Raw genomic sequence first — 23,006 nt, forward strand, 5'->3', positions numbered from 1 at the left:
CATACACTTTCATATCACATCGCATGGCAGGACCCAGCGTGCCACAGAGCGGGGAGAGGAGTCGTAGGGAGCTTGAGGTGAACGCCCTGCCCAGCTGTCCATACGAGGAGGGCATCATCTTATCCGAGCCCTCGGTCATCCATTCAGAGGCAGGCACTGCTACCCCTGCATTAGCCTTTTAAACCCTGTCACCAGCCTTGCTATCCCTGCTCTGAGGTCAGGACACCAGTGGCATGAAGGGAAAGGACATAGTTGTTCTGTACACAGTTTACCTTATACAATTTGATCCGTTTGTCCTCCTCTTGTCCCTCCGCATCAAGTGGGAAACTACTTCATGTTTAGGGCCTAAGAGTCGGGGGAGACATCTGATGTCATGAGTCCCAAAGCAAAGATGATGTAACTTCTTGTACAGCCGCCATTTTGGTGACTTGTTGTTCATGTTTGAGTCTGGAACATACCGGGGGACGGTTTCTCTCTAGGGGGTGGATTCACAATGAGGCAGGTAGGATTTGGATTTCTGTGTTGAGAAAAGTCAGTGAAGGTTCAAGGTTCTGAGGGAATGGCGTATCGACTCCCGCCTGCCATTACTCATGAACATATTCAGGCAATAAATGCTATTTCAGTACTATGGTAACAGAATGGGGCACTCACAGGTTTTTAACATGTTAATAATGTCTACTCATACTGCCCTATTTCTCTTTTCTAGATGACGGAGTGTGCGCTGAAATGTGTGGACTAGTAGAAGATTGTCCTGAGGGTCAGACCTGCGTAAGCAATGGCTGTGGACATGAGTGCAGACCAAGCCCCGGTGAGTATTGACGCGTGATAGGAAATGGGAAACATCAGAAGAGAAGGCTGGCAGCAAGTCTTGTGGTCCTGCCATGGTGGAACCCCTCCTCCTAGGGGTTGTGAGGGTCCCACCCTGGGCTGTGATGCTGCCTTGAGCCTTTATCTGAAGCAATAAAGCCTTAATGCATCTGTGTCTTATAGTAAAATGGAGGCATGAGATGTGATATCATGAGACTGATCACTGGATACACAGCATTGGCTAAGATGATCAAACATGATGTGTGAGTTGTACATACTTTTTGTATAGTGTGCATTAATATAGAACTAAGATATAGTCTTACTTGTATATTTTATTTTTCAAGATTACTATTTAAGTCTGAGAAATAAAAAAAATAAAAAAATTGGTTTGCTTTACGATTTTATAAATCACTTGTAGGTTTTTCAAAATGTCAATTGGTGGCACGCCTCAAACAGCTGAAAGCCAGACTGATCTTAAACAGATGTGTGGAAGTTGGTATCTGTAGTAACTTACTCCACGCAGGTAAGTGATATTCAGGTAGATTTATTGAATATTGATGGAGATCAGTTATACATTAGTTGATAGCCCCACCAGGAGTGCCCAGCTAGGCACTCAGCCCTACTCCAACTGACAGCTTCATAGAACAACACTCCAAATGACATCATACCAGAGTGTTCTACAGATGGAGTAGTGGGAGATATGTATATACTCAATATACAGGATATTACATATCCTCTTTTCTAATGAAAGCAAAAGAAGATATTTAGGTGTAAAACCAAGTATACAGAATTAAAGAGAAGAGAAGTGTAGAAACAAAGCTGTAGACAGAAATAAAGAGAGAAGACGTATAGAAACAAGACAACAGCTGAGAGGATTGAGAAGAGAACTAGATAAACAAAGTAAAGCTGGATAACAAGAAAAACTAAAGCTGAGAGAATTGAAAAGAGAAGTAAAGTAAAGCTGGATAATAAGAAACAGAAATACAAGACCCGTTTCCCATCCTCTTTTCTGATGAATGCGAAAAGAAATAAAGAGAAGAAACAGAAACCATCAATGAGAACCCTCTGTGCACGAACTGGCCAGGAAAGTACACAAAAGAGTAAACCACATCAGGAGAAATTAAGATGATAGAGAAGAAGTGAAAAGCAAACTAGACTTCCTTCCTCTCTATACAATAAAAAACATTAGAATAAATAATACAATAGAAAAGTACTGGGCTACAGCGAAATAAGTTTGAAAAACACAATATAGAAATGCCCAGTCTTAAGCAGACCTCTGCAGTAAAAGCTAAACCATACACCCAACAGGGTAAAATATGAACGTGCAGAGGAAAAACGAGATACTTAAAACTTGTGCACAATTCACGTAAAACTAATAATCTTCATTTGACTCCTTAAGAAAGGTTTAAAACGTGCACTAAAATGAAGGTAAACACATGGAATAATGAGTAGTTGTGCATAGTAGACAAAAAAAACATTAACCTACACTGAAGTGAAGGTATACATGTAATATCAAGAGTAAAAAACATGTATTTTTTTTAAAACGTACCTCGACATGAGGTCAAGTTATGCACAGGATGATGGGCGGACCCAATGAACACACACCTCTAGAGAGGTCAAAATTGTGCAGAAAACAAGAGATAAAACTTAGACCCAACCCTCAAGTAAGGGTACATAAGGTTCTAATAAAACCCAGAGAACAACATATGAATGCGGCACAAGGTAACTAAAGTACACCGGGACATACTACTGCATATAATAAACCTCAAAACATGCTAAGACGCATGTTCCGTTAACATTCATGTACTTTTTAAAAAAACATATCATGAAGAACGCAATTTGACTTTGAAGCGTAAACAAACTCTTATCTTCCATTTCTATGTTAAAACATGTAATTGGTGTGTTTATCACATTCACTACCAGTGTCCCTAAAGTAAAGGAGACAATAATATCATCTATATAGGTAATGTAAAAAAAAAACACCAACCATATATTGCATTCATAAACTGGTAAGATAGACATATTATTACGAAAGTTTCAAATGATAGAGAAGTACAAATAAACTTTTAACCCTCATATCTTTGTGACAGTGGTGTGCCTGTCACCGTGTATAAGTGGAGGCAACGTGGAGGGAACACCGGAGCTCGAAACTAGCCCCCGAGAAAGATATCCATAAAGTAAAGAAAAACAGTCTGTGGGTAAACCTCCAACTCTCTCACCAAGAAGAATAAAACACAGTACCTTTGACTTTGTACAGCGTTCAATGTGCAGTATTGGAAAAACGTTCTCATAATAAGCATCTCCAAACATCTGTGTGTTGCAGTTATACGACGAGGGAAAAATTAAAGAAATAAACTTGCCACCGGATGATTTGCCTTTTTGCCTTGGTTAGAGAATGTAGTTGCCGAATAAACATATATCAAATGTTTCTTATCTACGCTGAGTAAAACAAAACAGCATCATTCAAGTAGAAGTAACGTTGACCTTCTGTTTGTCATGTTTAATAACTTTATTGACAAACCCTAACTGACATTTGTTTCCGATGTGAAATCCATTGTTTGATGACAACACTGAAAGCGAAGTCAAAACGTAGTAATGTCAAAATGGTTGCACGTACATGCGACGTACACCGTGTGGCTTACGGCACGCTTCTGCCTCTAAAACATCCACGGGCAGCATAATAGACTAAACAATGAAGGAGACGTCATGGAAGTGGAGAGGCTTCACGCGGCACCACAAAGAAGGTGAGAAGCACGAGTCGGGTTTGAATTTGAAAAAGAAGAACAACTGTAGTCTTTTCCCAGCCACACATAAGGAATTCAAAATAAATGTAAATAAAATGTACATTCTTGACGAGATAGCTTTAAATCGCCAGTCAAACTCAAAATGTGGCAAGATGCAGTTACTGTTTATTTTTATCCTAACAATACACGCTCTTTTAATTCTTAGATGCCGGGTTGACAGTTGATGTCGATGTGTAAATTTGTACATCTCAAACGTGCTCTCAAAAGGATGCCGTCTTTAGGTATAATTAAAAAAATACAGTCAATGCCAAGATGTACAGCACTCGTATAACATGAGTATTTTAATTGTTCCTTCGCAAATTTTAACTGGATGCCTTTGGCTTAAAACGACTTTTAAACAGTTCAGGTGCCACTATCACACACACAGCCCTGTTTACCTGGTTTTCTTGTTGACTGCAAACCTTTCTTTTGGCAGGCTTACCAGGCAGAGGCTTGAACTGCAAAAGGAAGTGCAACTCCTCGTTTCTTGTAAATAGGGAACGCCTCATTGAAGAAACTGGATCTTGAACTGGCACTTGAGCGTTGAGGGCGACCGGTGGGTGGTCACTGGTGGGGCTGATGAAGTGTTGGAGCAAATTATAGGTTGCTTGAAGTTACTTGAGGTTGATAGTAGGAACAGGATGTCCTCAGTGGTCCTCAGAGGTAGCAGATTCTTTAGTCCAAATCGTCGCCAAATAAATGTAGTAACTTACTCCACGCAGGTAAGTGATATTCAGGTAGATTTATTGAATATTGATGGAGATCAGTTATACATTAGTTGATAGCCCCACCAGGAGTGCCCAGCTAGGCACTCAGCCCTACTCCAACTGACAGCTTCATAGAACACTCCAAATGACATCATACCAGAGTGTTCTACAGATGGAGTAGTGGGAGATATGTATATACTCAATATACAGGATATTACAGTATCACAACTTTAAATTGTGTTTAGAGAGTAAACAAGGTATTTGTTAGGAAGTGGAAGTGGAAGTGTTAATGTTCGTAAGCAGCCCCCCGCGGGGCCTCTGGTGCACATCCAGAGGCTGCTCCCAGTGGGCTGGGTTTAATGAAATGAAAATAGATTTCTATAGCGCTACTAAGCCCAATGGGGTTTAAAGCACCCTGAAGCCAGATTACACCAGTACAGCGTCATTACATCCAAGCAGACACACTGCCAGGGTACAGGGGACACTTCCCTGATTCCTTTTGCCTCAAGTAGGGGGAAGGAAGGGAGTCCCCGCTCTAAATATAGAGGGAGGGGTGTCTACCCCCCCCCCCGGCTCACGTCCGCAGCATCATAGTCTAATGAAAGACTGACTGCACAGAAGGAAGTGTGGAGAAGGCACATGTAAGGCTGCAGTCCCAACCCCACCCCTGCGGAGACAAGGGTGGGTGTAGGTAATGCCTACAGCTCCCCTCCGGCTCCACAGCCTCGTGGTCACCATTTATGGCTTTAGTGCCCCCAATAAATCCACACACGGACTAACAGATCAAATATCCGTCCGTTTCTATAGTAGGCATATAACGTGCAATTCGTCTCACCATTCTTTACCCCCCCTTTTGCCCCCCACAAAAGGCACCATAGTGGCTGGTTTTCACTGTGTAGTCTTCATTAATTCTCTCAGATAACGCCCTCTGTATTTGTTGATGCATTGTCCGCATTAGATCAACTTTATTAAAACCATCCAACACACATTGATAAACATAGGGTCGTGCAGTATTCGTTTGCACCACAGGTTACAATTGTATTTACAATTCAGGATCTCCAGATCCACCTTGAATGTGGGTTGTACCAGCAGGCCACAACCCATCTCCATTTCTTCCCTTCCAGGTAACTACCCGTCATCTACCCCCTAGACGCGGCCACCTGGTACTGCTTTGCGCCTTTCCTTGCGTCCTAGCTTTCCCAAAATTGCTTCTTCCAAGCACCTGCATCTCGGGTAGGGCCGGAGAGTCCAGGACCACCAGCCAGACGGGCCCCCTCTCCCTCCAGCCCAGAGCCCCATTGCCTGCCCCCCTTGTTCCAGGATGAGCCAGTCCCCGCCAAAAAAGGAGCCCCGACATTTTTCCTACCTTTACAGCTTCATTCAGCGCTCGAATCTTTCACCTTCATGACGAGATGTATTATGGGGGTTGTAGGTAGGAGTAATTTCATCACTGCTAATTGAGCGGCAGGTGAAGTTTAAGAGGCGGGGCAACTCCAGAGTAGTGAAACCAGTTGGAAATGATGGCGTGCACCAAAACGCTGCCATTCAGAGGAAGTGAAGGAGAAAGATTCGAGCGCTGAAAGAAGCTGTAAAGGTAGGAGTTTGATAAGAGTCGTTTTGTGATGAGATCAGTATAGGGTTAAGCAGTGGGGATGTTTTGGAAGATGAAGGAAGGTTTAAATAAGGAGCGACGAGGGTGGTGCAATGATTTTTCGTGTTGAATAATGGTAGCGTAGTAGCACCGGGTTTAGAGAGAGCGCTATACATGGGTCGTTTTGATATATGGTACAGTTTTTGGCATGTGAAGCACAGTAATTTGAAACCAAATTTCAACAGCCACGTTGTGTTATTTTATAGTGAACCCCTGAGAAAGGGCTATTTTTAATCCCAAATGCATTGGGTAACATAGGGGTATATTATCAAGGGGTTTTATCTCCGCTTTTTTGGCTTTAAAAGCCAAGAAAGCGGAGATAAAATTATCTCCCTATTACCAAGCTATCGCTAACACCAGTTAGCAACAGCTAATAGGAGATAGCGACCATCTTGGGCCCCACTTTGCATGTCAGTGATATTTATCACTAATGATATGCAAAGTGGGCGTGCCAAGATGTTAGCGACTGGAAACAGTCGCTAACATCGCTATCTCCTATTACCAACTTTTGGAGATATTTGCGCTAAGGGCGAATATCTCCAAAAGCTAACATATGAAGGTAGATATGAAGGGAAAGGACAGAGTCGTTCTGAGCACAGTTTGTCTTATACAATTTGATCTGTTTACCCTTCTCTTGTCCCTCAGCATCAAGTAGGAGACTACTTCAAGCTTAGGGGCTAGGAGAAGGGGGAAACATCTGATGTCATGAGTCCCAAAGCAAAGATGTCACTTCTTTTACAGCCTCCATTTTGGTGACCTGTTCATGTTTGAGTCTGGAACATACCGAGGGTGGGTTTCTCTATGGGGTGGATTCAGAATGAGGCAGGTGGGATTTGGATTTCGGTGTTGAGAAAAGTCAGCGAAGGTTCTGAGGGAATGGCGTATCGACTCCCGCCGCCATTACTCATTAACAAATCCAGGCAATAAGATGCTATTTCAGTACTATGGAGACAGAATGGGGCACTCACAGGTTTTTAACATGTTAATAATGTCTATTCATAATGCCGTATTTCTCTTTTCTAGTTGTAGGACTGTGCGCTGTACTGTGTAGACCAGTCAAACCTTGTCCTAACGGTCAGACCTGCGTAAGCAAATTATGTGAACGTCACTGCGTACCAGGACTCGGTGAGTGTTCATGCGTGATGGGAAATGACCAACTTCAGAAGAGAAGGCTGGCAGCAAGTCTTGTGGTCCTGCCATGGTGGAACCCCTCCTCCCAGGGGTTGTGAGGGTCCCACCCTGGGCTGTGATGCTGCCTTGAGCCTTTGTCTGATGCAATAAAGCCTTAATGCATCTGTGTCTTATAGTAAAATGGAGGCATGTGATGTCATGAGACTGATCACTGGACACACAGCGTTTGCTGAGATGATCAAACATGTGGGAGTTGTACATATTTTGTTTATAGTATGCATTAGTATATAACTAAGGTATAGTCTTATTTGTATATTTTATTTGTTGTGTTTATAAAGGGCAAGATTACTTTTTAAGTCAGCTATGTTTGGCAGTTAAAAGCAAACCAGACTACAGGTGCTGCTGAATTCAAAAGCACCGACACATATAACTACATTAACACTGGACACAAGACCTGGGAAATATAGCAATGGAACAAGTTACCATATTTAAATCACAATGATGTCTTAGACAGAACATCCCAATATATTATGAAATCAGCCAAATTAAAATAAACAATATTTTAGCAGAATCCCAAAGAAATTTAAAAAAAATTTAGTTTGCTTTACCTGCCTATTTAATCATATGTATACTGATAGCGCTATCTCTGTGATGGAAACCAGCGATAGCTGGCCATCATTATCCTAGCGCTAAGTTCGCTTAGCGATAATTATCGCCGGTTGTTAGTGATATGCCCCAATAAAGGTTCAAGGTTCTGAGGGAATGGCGTATCGACTCCCGCCTGCCATTACCCGTGAACAAATCCAATCAATAAGATGCTATTTCATTACTATGGTGAAAGAATGGGGCACTCACAGGTTTTTAACATGGTAATAATGTCTATTCATACTGCTGTATTTCTCCATTCTAGGTGTAGGAATGTGTGCTGACATGTGTGGACCAGGCAAACCTTGTCCTAGGGGTCAGACCTGCGAAATCAATATTTGTGGACGTCACTGCGTACCAGGACTCGGTGAGTGTTCATGCATGATAGGAAATGGGCAGCTTGAGAAGAGCAGGCTGGCAGCAAGTCTTGTGGTCCTGCCATGGTGGAACCCCTCCTCCCAAGGGTTGTGAGGGTCCCACCCTGGGCTGTGATGCTGCCTTGAGCCTTTATCTGATGCAATAAAGCTTCAATGCACCAGTGTCTTATAGTAAAATGGAGGCATGTGATGACATCATGAGATGGATCACTGGCTAAGATGAAAAAACATGATGTGAAAGTTGTACATATTTTGTTTATAGTCTGCATTAATATAGAAGTATGGTATAGTCTTATTTGTATGTTTGTTTTGTGTTTATAAAGGGCAATATTACTATTTAAGTCTGGTGATTGTTGGCAGTTCAAAGCAAACCAGACTAATGGTGCTGCTGAAGTCAAAATCACCGACACATATAACTACATTAACACTGGACACAAGTCCTGGGAAATATAGCAATGAAACAAGTTACCATATTTAAATCACAATGATGTCACTAACAGGGACGTCTATATGTGTATGTGTGTGTATATATATATATATATATATATATATATAATATATATATATATATATATATATATATATTAAACTCTCATAATAGTCCACACTTGCAACTAAACCAGTCCATTTGAAATGAACAACAATTTAGCATAACCCCAAAGAAACTTTAAAAAAATCCATTTTTTGTTTGCTTTACAATTCTATAAATCAGATTCTAGATATCAATTGCTGGTATACCTCAAAGCTGAAAGACACACTGAGGCATATATACGAAGGCTTATTGCCACATGATCGTCACTACTTGATGATCACTTCAGGATCTTGAAGGAAATGTCCTCATCAAATATCATCCCAAGATTTGTAAGAGTCCTGAAAGAAGCTGGGTTGAGACCCAGTGTGTCAAGTCAGCAACCTGAGGACCAAATAGACAAAGGACCACCCAGCACCCCTAGCAGAGTTATGTTTGAGTTAAGCTTAAGGCATTTTTGTCATCCAGCATGCAAGTGCTGTGAATCCCCATTGTAATGTATTATGGACCCCAGTGGTGTTTCTATCAAGGTTTGGAACCAACAGGGTGTAAGACCTACATGAAAGATGGTATGTAGTAAAGAGAGTGGGAGGAGTTGCATACAGATTGAAGAGTCCTGCTTAATGAGGACTCCTGCTGGTGTCTGCAATATGTTGGTAGCCAATGACTTATGGGGTGGGATGCAGAGCTCCTGGGTACAGCCCACTAAAAGACCAGTCCAACCCTTGGACTCCTCTTTGACGCCCGGCCTTACAAGTTGAGATAAATCTGGTCATTGGCTGTAGAAAGGTCAAGAAGACTCAGTGGCAGCTCTTCCTCGGCCAATGATCATGCAAAGCTCTTTTTGAACAGTTATCAGGCCCACAGTAGTGCAGTGCTGAGCCCTACAACCAGCTTGACCTGGGTCTAGCCAAGGTGCAAGCATTCCTCCCATCACATTTTGTATGTTTGATGCACAGCCTTAAGTGGCAAAGTTCTGCTAAGACGCGGCTCCAGTTCTCACAGTGCGACTAGTAGCAACCTACACCTGACTGAGCCCAAATTAGTGCAAAACTAGTCTTGCGTTACTTGTGTTATGGTTCAGGAAGGAACTCCCCTGGCTGTACGGGCTGGACTGTTCCTATTGGCGCAGGGTCAAGACTGGTTTGCATATTGTGCTACCTGAGATGGCATGATGGGGGGGGGGGAGAATGCTGGATTAGAAGGATAGTGAGTGTCAGTCGTCCTACACTTTGAAAGCATGTCTCCCATCATCTTTTGTGTGTTTAATAAACTACTGAGAACGTCCCATGGTATCTGTGCTCCTCTTTCCTCTACATGGAAATCTTCTAAGCATAGATTTAGGCAAAGGTGTAATGGAACCCGCTGTGCAAACATATATATTTTTATATTTGCTACGTTCTTCAGTAAAACATTTTGCCTTCGGAGAAAGCACTTCTCCCACACCCCATCAAAACTGAGTGTGATCCAGCCCTTGGCTCAAATTAATCTCTGGCCATTTTGAGGGGGGAGGGGGTGATATCAGAGTTCCCCTTAGTGGTATTTATGACTGCGGGTGTCTCTCCATTCATAGTGGAGGAATCCACAGCAGTAAATCTATTTGTTGCTGCCAGGAATCCCTTTGTGAATGTGGCAGACTGAAGTGGAGATTTTTTCAGTACCCTTCTAAACTAGTCCAGAGCTTCTGGTCAAGGTTCAACATTGGCCAGGTTAACCGTTCCTATTCAGATTACTTTGTTGTGCTACCTCATTGATCCTTAACTCTGCTTACAAACCATGCATGGCCTTTTATTGAATTGTATCCTTGTTTTTCAGATTAATAGGATCATCTGCATCCAGGGTCTCAACATTCGATGTCCACTAGGCCCTGGCTCTTGTCTCTTCGCGTGAATTGAGGATGGAGCAGTTGTGGCATTGTTTGCGGATGCTGTTTGTCGCAACTTTTTATTTATGATATTGTTTGGTACACTGATGCAGAACAGGAAAAATAAAGAGATGTCTTTTAATATCAGAATCCTGCTCTTTAATATATTGCAGATAGTTTCATGCGTTGACTACAAAAATCTTCATAAATTCATAACATACGCATTCATGATGCATACCGTTGTTGTGAAGGGTCTTGTGGGCTTGGGTGAGCAGTATATAATAAGATTTTCATATAAAAATACAACTTGAAAATAAATTATTCAAAATACATAGAACAGAAACAAGATTACAACATTTCTAAGTTTATACTTAAATTCTTATATTGTTATTGGTGAAGTCAAACAATCAATCAGGGCCTTGTATAGCGCAGTTACTCACCCGTGAGGTCCTCCAGTCACGGGGGGGGGGAGGGGGCTGCTGGTCCTTCAGGGTGTAGGATCATTAGAAGAGCTAGGTCTTGAGGGCCTTCTTGAATTGGGTCAGTGACGCAGATTGCCAGAGGTGGAGGGGCAGGGTGTTCCAGGTCTTTGTGTCAAGGAAGGAGAACAATCTTCCTCTGGTTCTGGTCTTGTGGATCCTGGGGGCGGAGGCTAGGGCAAGTTGGGCGGAACAGAGTTGTCTGGTGGGTACCTGAATGCAAGGCATTGGTTCAGGTATGCTGGTCCTTCATTGTGGAGAGCATTTTAGACATGTGTGAGGAGCTTGAAGGTGATTCTCTTGTTGACTGGGAGCCTGTGGAGTTGTAGGAGGAGTTGGGTGTTGTGGCTGTGGCGGGGGATGTCGAGGACCAGTCTGGCTGCTGCATTTTGGACTTTCTGTACTTTCTTGATGTTTCTGGTTGACGCCGGCGTAGAGTGAGTTGCTTTAGTTGAGTCTGCTGGAGATGAGTGAGTGGGTGACTCTTTCTTGATTCTGTGAGGATCTATCTGATTGTCTTTCGAAGTAGGCGGAGAGTGTGGAAGCAGGCTGAGGAATCCGCATTCATTTGACGGTTCATTGTGAGCTACGAGTCCAGCATGATGAGGTTGCGTTGCATGGTCCGACTTGGTGGGAGGGCATCCCAGAGCGGCTAGCCACCAAGAGTCATTTCAGGCTGAAGGGGTGGGTCCCAGGATGAGTACTTCAGTCTTGTTTGAGTTCATCTTGAGACGGCACCTTTCATCCAGGTAGCAACGACCTTCATTCCGCTGTGGAAGTTGGATCTGGTAGTTTTGGGTTCGTTGGTGAGGGAGAGGTTAATCTGGGTGTCGTTGTCATAGGAGACGATGTTGAGTTTGTGGCTTCTGGCGATGATTGTGAGGGGGTCCATGTAGATGTTGAAGAGGGTGGGGCTCAGGGAGGAACCCTGTGGCACTCGACAGCTGAACTCTGTTGGGTCTGAGAGGAAGCGGGTGGTTTGACTCGCTGAATCTGGCTGGCGAGTAAGGAGTGGGTTCAGTCCAGTTCCTTGTTGCGGATGCAGGCGTCGTGGAGTCTCGTCATTGGGGTGCAGTGAGAGACAGTGTCGAAGGTGGCCAAGATGTCCAGTAGGATGAGTGCTGCAGTCTTACACCGGTCGAGGAGGGAGCGTATGTCGTCCGTGGTGGCGAGGAGTGGTCTTTGTGCTTTAGTTGCTACGGAATCCGGATTGGGAGGTGTCCAGGACGTTGTTTACTTCTAGGAACGCGGACGAAGTTGAGCATGAACTGCCTTCTAGATGACCTTGGCTGGGAAGCGGTGGAGAGAGATGGGTCTGGAGTTCCTGAGGTCAGTCTGGTTTGAGGACGGCTTCTTTAGCAGGGGGTTGATCTTGGCGTGTTTCCAGCCATGTGGGAAGGTGGCGGATTTGAGGGAACAGTTGATGGTGCGGCAAAGCTGAGGGGCGATGGAGGCGGCTGCTCTGTGGAAGATGTCGTGCTGGCAAGGATCTGACTGGGCTCCTGAGTATATGCTTTTCATGGTTAAGTGATATTATAGTTGGGTATTCTCCAGTTATAGATGAATGAAGTAACTATAACTTGCTTACTAGCCACGTATGACTTTTGCCCGCTCATATGACAGCACCTATTACATCGCTCAGGACTTGTTCTGTGATATCATCGATAACAGCCATAATTACATCTGAAAGACAGGATTAATGACATCACCATCCATGGCAAATGTTCTTTGAGATTAAAATGCTATTTTTTAACTTGCATTTACATCTAACTTTGGCATCACTTTAAATTTTAATCATACTTATATGTATATACGAAAAAAACACTGCCCTGTTCAGCCCACGACCCTCTCTCACAGCCATCGCTGACTTCCGCTGGGCAACTGATACGAAATTCAGATGCAACTGAGACTCAGAACATGTCTCGAATAAAAAATCAGCATATATATGTTCAGTTGCATAGCGTTAGACACAGATTACACATTTCAGTCTAAACAAAACCTTTCTCTGACCAGAATTTTGTACGTTTTTCTAAAACTTTGACTTATTCAGCCATCTTGAGTCACAGTACAGTACATAAAATAGGATTACAAACTTTGTTACAACTTTCGGATACAAACAGCTGCCAAATTTGAGTTGGGTTTCTTTATATCTAATATATTACTGAAAGTCAAACACTATAATATTGCACATATACTTTCCCATATTCAAACTTTCAGAAAATACTCACAATCACTAATTAAAGATTTCTTTAAATTAAAAATTATACCAATCTAGTCCCAATGGACATTTTGTCATTATAGATGGTTTATACTCCAAAGGCAAAAACATCAAAGTAAAAAAAAAAAGCCCCTTTGGATTGATACACACTTATCACACCATTCGTACAAAAGACGTACACAAACTGCTTCTCACCAGTAGGATGTCAATGGACACAGGGGTCGCTATCAAAGATAAATCTGAGAGAACAAAAAATCTAAAAAAATACATATTTATTCATAAAAAACACTTTACCTATCATGATACATTCAAATACTGACGTGGACAGAATAGTGATACAGACCACGTATTTTACAACACAAACATAAACATCCCCAAAGTTACACTCTAAATGAGTATCTGTTCAAAACTGAGTATATCATACCAAGTATACAAAAAAGAAACAAACGATGACATTTTACATATACAAGAAAAATAAGTAAATGAAAGGAGAAACTGTTCCAATTTGGAGACAGCTTATCAATCAGTCCATTGTCATTGTTTTGCTACATTGATATACCCTTATTGATCCAAATGAACCCACAGTTCTTTGCCCAGATTCAGACCTCCCGGATAGTTGGTTTCCAATGAGATAATGTACTCCAATTCCAACTTAGTCAGGAATTCTAGTCTAACACCATTTCCTGGTTTCAGTTCAACACAATCGATGCACACAAACATAAGTTTAGTTGCATCACTATTATGTTCAAAAAGGGGTTGTTTGAGAATTCTAGAATTCAGAGTGGAGGTCGTGGTTTTAACATATGTTCTTTATTAGATATCCATTAATGCATTTTGCCCTCGACAACAGGTGTTTCTTCTATTGCTGATAATGTTGCCTCAGACCTCATCAGGGCCACAAACATAAATATAATCACAATTTAGGGAGGAGCAATTAAGTATTTAAGATCCCATCCCCTGGGTCAGTCCCTTAAAATTATCACATGACCAACTTCGGCCCTATGTCTATAAGAGTGAGCACTTTAGGTCAGAATTAAAAACATTGTGAGTCCATGTATTTGCAAATTCCCATCGATATGGTATTAGTTGCTAAACATTGAGTCCATTACTATTATTCATTAAGTCAAGGTACTTGTCAAGTCACCCTCTGACATGCACATACTGGAGTCGCCATTCATAGATGTGACCCCTGGGTCCACGTAGTAGTCACAAAAGGTCAGACTCGTCTAGTCTTCAGGTAATGTATGCAAATGAGAAAGTTGGATTGTCCTCGAGTATTGTCCGTAAATGAATGGGAACACCTTCAGAAACTGCCTCTACATGAGCTAGAGTATGGTTGTATACAATAAAATAAATCTAAACTCTTACCTCATGTGGCCCCACAATCATGTGTGGAGTCTAGGGTGCTGTGTGACTGTCATACCAATCTGTCTGTAGAGAGAAATAGTAGAGAGAAATATATGTTGTATTTAAACATACTACCCAGTACCACTCTATCTAGTTCTGTAGTGTTAAACGGACATATAATATAATTGGTCTGTCAACTACAGTTTTTCATACGCATCATTTCATACATTCTTCTCTCACTATCTGGTGTCACACATCCTTCATTGTTTATCCGTTTGTGCCCCACTACTAATCACCAATGTGCTCATGTAGGATACTTCCAATGTGTTCATGCTAATGCTCAATGTAAACAGATCTATATGGTAGTGTTCCGATTAATATCTCAGAATAGCCCTTTACATCATCATGCAGCTAGTCTTATTTCGATTGACCTCATATTCCGTGTCCACCCGTGACTCGCATACCGTCTCAAATCCTCATAATTTATCCATTTTCCTATCCATCCCCCACAGAGGCTGAAGGCTCTTGTATCACTGCTACCACGCCTGCGCTAGCATACACTGTTGCCTGTATCTCACATCCGCCTGCAACTATGCACTGTCACTGCTTGCTCCACAAAAGCTACACTAAACCCTCCGTTTCCGGGTTTCACAAAACCCACTCATATCAAAATAACCCAACCTTGTCTTATGTTATTATATGCCTGTGTCTCATGTCAGCCAGCAACTCGCATACATCAAAAACAAGCATTGGCATAGCCAATAGGTCTCGCCTTTGGGACCTTATAAGTGTTTAGCTATGCAGCATCTTATCCTGGGTGCTGTACCACAAGAGATTTAAGAGCTATTGTAGAAAATCCAGTGAGCGAGAGAGTCAATTAATGGGGAGGGGAAGACGGAGAAAGAGTGAAAGGAAGAGGAAAACAGAAATGAAGAGAGAGTTTGTGGGGGAAGGAATGTGTCAGGTGGGACTGATGCAAGTGTTACAAAAGTAAAGCGAGTCTGTCGTTTTACAACTGAATCCTCAGCTCTGAGAGTCCCTGTTAGCCTAAAAAACAAATGTTATCAAGGCTCAACATCTAACTGGGAGGCCCTCTTTTCATGCACTAACAGATGAATAATAAACTCCTCTATAGCTACTCGTATTGCAACATTTGCTGGCATGGAGGAGACCAGAGAAACGCCCTGGGCACGAAGGCGTCCGGGTGATGAGCACTCGGCACCTCGGGATGTCATCCGTGGGAGGGACGTCGGAGCCTCCCCTCCTTCCCCTGCCTTCACACAGAGATCTCCAACTTCCCAGGCTCCAAAAGTATTGTTCGCAGCCGCCACTAATGCATTCATTCAACTTAAAAACCGGCAGCAAAAAAACAGATGTAAGATAGAGTGGACATGAAGAACAGGGTCTATACTACCAGCAATAAGCCACGCGGTCCTGAATCGGGGAAAGAGGGCCCCAAGGCTGCACATAAAGGAGAAAATGTAGAAACAAAACACGTCATAGCGAGAAGGCAAGGAAAGTTAAATGCAGACACCCAAGCAAAAAGTTACACTTTCAAATCCCCATGTTTATCAAAGTGGGGCATTCGGACCCATGGTCAGAGAAAGTGCTTGCCACAAGCTCAGGGTCTCACCTGCTGTAGAGGTCGAGGGGCTTTTCATGGAACACACACCGGAGGAACCGAAGGTGAGCCCTGCGCTGAGGGTAGTAAGCAATGGACGGCCCAAGAGTGCGTGGATTATCCATTAACCCATAGGGGGTGTCTTAACCAAAACACGGGTTCATCCTCAAGCCAAAGTACACATCATCGCCTAAACTCATCAACAAGTTGATAGTATTGATATTTTGTGTCGGTGAGGGCAGGAGGAGCTAACCCCACGGATAACTTGTTAAATTGCTTTGTGCTGTCAAACAACCCTCCCGCAGCCTTAATGGTTTGCCCCATATTGGATGCTTACAGTGTCTGCTATTGTCTCATCAGCACAAACTCATGCGGAACGGATTAATTTCCACACGCCCCGTCCACCTAAAGTAAAACAGTGCCCGCTGCTTTTCCTGGCACATACGCATTATCGTTATTTTGACAAAAGTTTTGGAAGCTAAGGTTCTGGCAACATCTCATTACCTTAATGCACATACACTGGAGGGCAACTGGATACATTTCCTGCACGAGGGGGGAGAGACACTGCGTGGGAGACAAGCACGGGCACGCTACTTAAAAACAGATGGCCTCTGCACGCCGATGCTGGCTCCAGAGAGCAAAACGCTCTGGGAGTAAATCTTTCTAAAGAAGCTGGGACATCCACACGCCTTTGGCCAATTGCGTGCTGAAGCCCGACGCAAAGGCCAATTGTGTGTGAGCACCACAGGCACAAGCTTCTACAAAACCGTAAGAAAGCTGAAGTGATTCCAAGAGGTTGATTTCCTAGTGCAGCGCATGCGCTGCGCTAGCCTCGACCTAAAAATTATATCACCTTAAGACTCTTCTCCCTTTTATGAGAATGAATTGGGTGATGGAAGAGATAGTGTGATCCCCTTTGCCCTGCCCACGTTTGTGTTCACTTCACTTGGGGAATGTCTTCCACTCACTGCAGAGTACTATCTCATGCACAGCTTCATTACCATCACGTTAGAAGACCTGGACCTCTGTGTGCCAATCCCTCCATGGGAGCGGAAAACAGTACTACACTGCAATAGGATCTTTAACCGGCCCAAAATTGCTACCTTTGGAAAGAGAAAGCTAAAAAGGCACCTGCATTTGTTGTAGAGAACATTCCATCAAATGATGTTGGTGATATGCACCGATTTCTGCACCCATCTTTCCAGAAGCTGCAGTGACCTGGCACAGAGCTTAGGAGGGTGGCTCTTGTGCTGTTGTCCAAGACAGAACCAAGGGTTCAAGTTCCTATAAGAACACACCAGGTAACACCACGACCGTATTCGCCAATGAACGGAGGAGGAACCCATGGGTCTATTGGCACTGTTGGTTAAAGCTACAGCCTGCTCTTCCCACAGATGGCAAAAGAGATCCAAGCAAGCTGCGCGACTGGAAAGAAGTTGCTGCCTCTGTTACACTGATAGTATTTTGAGAAGGATAATGTTGACGACCATATCCACTAGACGGTCCCATTTCAAGAGGTCCTCACTGAGTCTGATAGAAAGGCTGAATATTTATCAGTTGGCCTGCCATAAACTGGGTCCAGCCAAAGAATAAGTCCCTGCATCGCTGCCCTTGCCTTCATTAAAAGTTTCTCCTGCAGCTGCCCTTAACTGCCGTGGCCACCAAAGAGCATAGGAAAGGAATGCTTCTGCTGGACACCATTCACTGTTAGCGGGTCCAGCCTCCCTGCCTTTCTTTCACCAATGTGCTTTTGAGTAATGCTTGCAGGCAGCAGGAACAACGTCCCAACACAGCACTGCATTAAAAAGGGGGACACTAGGGGATTCCTTTATCTACTTTAATACTGAGCTTCTGACATTCATGCCTTTCAGTCCCACTGCAAAGATCTTGGTCGTGGGAGGGTTCTGCTAACTAGTTTCAGCATCATAAAAATGCAGTAGCAGGGCCTCAAAATCATAGAAAGCGCCTTTAACACTGGTAGATTTCTGTTAGGAAACCAATAGTACTATCACATTTCCCCACCAGAGCACTGTTTTAGTAAAGTGGTTGGAAGAAGCCCTGGGCAGCGCTGCAAACAGAATTCTATACCGCAAATGGTGAAATTCCTTGAATTTCGTAGTCTTCTTTAAGAGAAACTGAGGTGTCTCGCTGCCTGCCTATAACATGGCGGGCTCACAGCGGGAACTCTCATCCTGGGCAGCTCAGTTACGTTTAGTCATAGTTTTATTACGGTGCACGGTGTAATGCCTCGAGAGGCACCAGTACTCTGAGGAGCTTACTGGGCAATCCGTGGGGCATGCGGTCGAGGCTTCAACCGACTTCTAGGAAGTAAGGGACCGGGGAGGCCTATCTGCTGACCGCGGAGCTGCAATAAGGCACGTCTACTCAGTTGTTCGGTTTGTGCCGTCAGCCATGTGCTCTGACGACACCTTTTATTATATACTCCCTGGTCCGCGCCCTGCCCAGGGAGTTGGCTGTGCTACAGAGTATTGCAGTGGCAGGTGGCTCACTACATCCCACCCAATCTATGGATTTTAGAATAAACAACGAAACAGAATGTCATTATAGTCACTTACAGATATCGCCTCACGAGGCGTCTCCAATGCAGTCACATGTTCAGCATTTTATCCAGCAGCCCTTAACATAAGAAGTCCCGCAACCTGGAACTCGGCTCCGGATTATTACATAGCCCATAGTGGGGGTGCCTGCCCTGGTCCTCGCTGCTTTCAGCACTCGAGTGATGACGGTCACAGCAGTGGCCTTAGGTACTTTGTTCGGCTACCTCCCGCTGTTCTTCCGGGGTGGCTTCGACTGTCTGGCTCCCTTCCATCGGCACTTCAGTTTCCACTTCTTCCCACATCTCTCTGTCAAACTCAAACAGCCTCACTCGGGCCACAGGCCTTCTTGAACCACAGCATGTTCCTGGCTATCCACTGATTTCCCTTCTCCGCAACAACGAGAATTCCTTGGACCTTCACTACCTTTCAGAGCTCGTGCTCAAACGGCGTGCGAAACTTGGATCCCTGGTGTCGGTCTTTTCCTACCACATAGTCCCCTACTTTGATGTCCGCCCGTCGAGCCCTTCTCCTCTTGCTGGCTTGGTCGTTGTTCTGTCTACGGCTGGGCCTTGGACCGCTCCACATCCAGGACCTCAGGAGTCCATACTTCTCTGTTAGGTATACCATCCCGCACTGCTCCTTTTAGCAGGAGGTCGTTTGGCGCATGTTTGGTCGTGCAGTGAGGCGTCTGACGGTACGCACTTAGAAACTGGTGCAAACATGATACCAGGTTGTTGCCTTTAGCCACTCCAATCCTTAAGGCTTTGTTCAATGTCCTCTTGACACGCTCCACATCTCCATTCGCCTGTGGCCATTGGGGAGTTATTTTCCGATGTCGTATGCCATGCCTATCGAGGAAAGCATGGAATTCCTGTCCCTGGAACAGTGGCCCATTGTCTGTTCGGAACTCCTCTGGCATTCCCAGCAAGGCAAAAGTCTTCTCCAGTACCGGCTGGATGCACTCAAATGCTGTTGATGCGACCCCCTCCACCACGGGAAACTTTGAATGGCTCACTATGAACACTGCCATTTGCCATCCATCTCGGAAGCCCCCAAAGTCCAAACTTACTCGCGCCCATGGTGACTGGCTCGGCCCTTCCATTATGATAGGCGCTTCAGGCGGGTCGACCCCCGTCACTAGGCATGCCTGGCACTTTCTTACTTTGTCCTCCACGAGCCGATCCATGTCTGGAAATTACACTTTAGCTCTCAAGCGGGCCTTGGTCTTCTCTATCCCTTGGTGCCCCTGGTGTGCCAGCTCAACTGTTCGGCCCCGTAACGCTGCCGGTATCACTAAGCAAGGGCCCCTCAAGATTATGCCATCTCCCGAAGCACTCAGCTCCTTTTGGCACCTCCAAAGACCTTCCCAATATTCCTTATCGGTTGATCGCCTGTCATTTTCCCCTTAGGAACCACTTCCACTGATAGTCACGTTGCATGCGGGCAGGGCAACCTCCTGTAGACACTCCTCTCGCAGCGACGCTTCCTTAAAGTCCTCTAAGAGCAAGGTCTGGGGATGGGCCTCCTCCACCACCTATCTTACGAATGCCTCTGCTCATTCATCCACCTCCTGCCCCTGAACTCCACTCGGTGCCAGCAGGTGCCATGACAGATAATCATCCGGGTTTCTCGCTCCCTGGCCGTATACTACCTCAAACCGGTATTGCTGAATCTGGACAGCCTACCTCTCAATCAGTGGAGGCCCAATTCTGGCCCTGCCCGCAAAGAGGGGCACCAGCGGCTTGTGATCTGTCACCACCGTGAACGTGTGTCCACACAGGTATATGTTGAAGTGCTGACATGCCCACCGGATGGCCAATGCCTCCCTCTCTATCTGTGCATAGCGGGTTTCCACCACCGTAAGGGCACGGCTGGCATAGGCGATGGGCACCCACTCATCTTGATTTGTTCTCGGTAGTAACACTGCTCCTAACCCCACTGGGCTAGCATCCACAATAAGCTCTGTGGCCGCTCCCGGCTGAAAATATGCGACGGTTGCACCTTTCAGCAGAGCCTTCTTGACATCGGCGAACGCCTGTGCTTCCTTGTCAGACCAGTGCCACTTGACGTCCTTGGTGAGCTGCCGGAGAGGTTCCCAGATGGTTGCCAAATGAGGAATGAACCGGCCACAGTAGTTGGCCATTCCCAGGAAACTTCATACTTCGGAGGCCTTTTGGGGAATAGCCGCTGTCCTGATGGCCTCCACCTTAGCTGGATCTACTTGCAACACCCGGGCCGAGAACCGATACCCAATGAACTCTACTTCTGTGGCATAGAAGTCACACTTGGTGTGATGCAGGGGCAGCCCTTGTTCAACCAGCCTCCGAAGAGTAGCTCTCAACCTCACGTGGTGCTCATTCAGCGATTTTGAGTAAATCAGGATATCATCGCTGACATTGATGACGCCCACCATGCCCGACAGCGCCTCTCGGACTGCTTCCTGAAACACTTCCGTCGCCGAGGACACCCCAAATCTCATTCTTTTGAAACGTCGCAGTCCCACATGTGTAGAGAAAGTGGTGATTTATCGGCTCTCTTCCGCCAGCATCGGTTGATGGTACCCAGATTTCAATTATACTTTTGAGAAATATTGTGCCCCATTGAGGTCCGTGAAAATCTCGTCAATAGTCGGGATGATGTGCCTCTCCCGGCGGATGGCCTTGTTTGGGAGTCTCATGTCTCTGCACAGCCTAATGGCCACCAAGTGTTTGGGCTTGGGTGCTATTACCAGTGGCGACACCCATGGCGTTGGACCTGACACCCTCTCGGCTTCCACCTGTGGTCTGAGATGGAACGGCACTCTTCGGTGGCGAAGTGCCACCAGTTGACAGTCTCATCAATGTGCAGCTGAACCTCTACTCCCTTCATGCATCCCAACCCCAGGAACAGCTCAGGGAACTCTGCAAGGATCTGGTCTGGCTGCGACTGGTGGATATGTTTTGCGAACATCACCAACCCCATATCTTCAGCTGTGTGGCAACTCAGCAGCGACCCGATCACATGTGACATAGAATTGAGTGTTAGTGACTCTGTCCTTGTACTTGACCTCCGCATCCATGACTCCCTGCAGTGGGATCGGGGTGGATCCTCCATACGTTAGAATCCTGGCCGCGGTCGGCATCAGTCGAGGCCTCGGGCTGAGCCTCCTATATTGATCAGCATCCAGGATGTTCAGACACCCCAGTGTCAATCAGCACCTGGACACACGACTCCCCTATCCACACCTGGCAGGTAGGAGGTATCCTCCTGGCAGTGTTGACCCCCAGGATGTGGGAGATGACAAATACATTGTCCACCTCGTCCTCTGTGACTGCCAGCTGTTGACATCGGCTGTTCAGGTGGCCCTCCTCCTTCACCGCCTTTGCAAACTTTGGGAGGCCCTGTCCCGGAGGCCTACCTTCACCTTGCAGTGTCCCACTCTGGGCCACCTTCGCAAATGTCCATACTTGCTACATTTGAGGCACTGCCTCCCATGGGCTGGGCACACTCTCGGTGCATGCGCTGCCATGCCACAGTTCCGGCATTCGCGCCTCTGGCGCCTCTCCTCCCGTTTGGCGCCAGCTCCGGCCTCTCGGCCATGTCCCTTCTTGAGTGCCTCGACCCTTTCTTCCTTGATGGGCACCGGGAACAGCAGCGGTGCTCCCGTGGACCTCTGCACCAGAGCCACTTCCATCTCGCCCTCCCTCATGTCTGTCGGGCAACTCATGCGACCGTCCCAAGACCAGAATATCATCCAACTTGATCCCCGGCTGTCGCAGGATCAGCTTGCGGAGCTCTATGGACTTGCACCCCGAAATAAGCTGGCCTCTGATCTCAAACTGCCGATCGATACCCACACAAGTGCTGGCCAACTTTCTCAGCCGTGCGAAGAACATGTTGATGTACTCATCGTCACATTGTTTTGCCTGCCGCAGCTTGAAATGTTCAAATCCGGGTTCACCTGCGGATCAAAATGGCGATTCAGGGCCCGGTCCGACTCCTCATAGTCGTCACTGTCACCAGTGTCAGGCAGATCCTGGAACAGGTCATACAGCTCATCACCAGCAGCAGCAGCAGCAACCGCTTGACTGAATTGTCCATCTCCCGTGTGGCAACAAAATATTTTTCCAGCTGCCCCAGTCATTTCCGCCAGCACGGAGCCGCCGTCACCAGTTCTGCTAATTGGCTGAAATCCAGGAGGGATTTTGCGGCTGTGTGACAAGGCCGCCCACCCACCGCACCCACTACCAGGGAGGCGGCCCTGTCTGGCGAGTCCGGCATCACTGCTGGGTACACCACGTCCCCAGCCG

At 45.5% G+C, this 23,006-nt stretch overlaps 1 protein-coding gene across 2 annotated transcripts in view; it reads left to right on the plus strand.

Annotated features, from left to right (window-relative positions):
- LOC144772149 (uncharacterized) overlaps positions 1-10,644 on the plus strand; it is a 58,583-nt gene extending 47,939 nt beyond the window's left edge. Inside the window, exons 2-5 of one of the 2 annotated variants that reach the window (XM_078656298.1) lie at positions 707-808; positions 6,972-7,073; positions 7,990-8,091; positions 10,446-10,644. In XM_078656298.1, coding sequence (XP_078512424.1) covers positions 707-808; positions 6,972-7,073; positions 7,990-8,091; positions 10,446-10,450 — 311 coding nt within the window. In that variant the 3' untranslated portion in view covers positions 10,451-10,644. The remainder of the gene's footprint in view (positions 1-706; positions 809-6,971; positions 7,074-7,989; positions 8,092-10,445) is intronic. The other variant, XR_013599673.1, reaches the window with a different exon arrangement.
- The last annotated feature ends 12,362 nt before the right edge of the window (positions 10,645-23,006 follow it).

This window comes from Lissotriton helveticus, chromosome 8 (genome assembly GCF_964261635.1).
Source record: "Lissotriton helveticus chromosome 8, aLisHel1.1, whole genome shotgun sequence".
Classification (NCBI taxonomy): domain Eukaryota; kingdom Metazoa; phylum Chordata; class Amphibia; order Caudata; family Salamandridae; genus Lissotriton; species Lissotriton helveticus.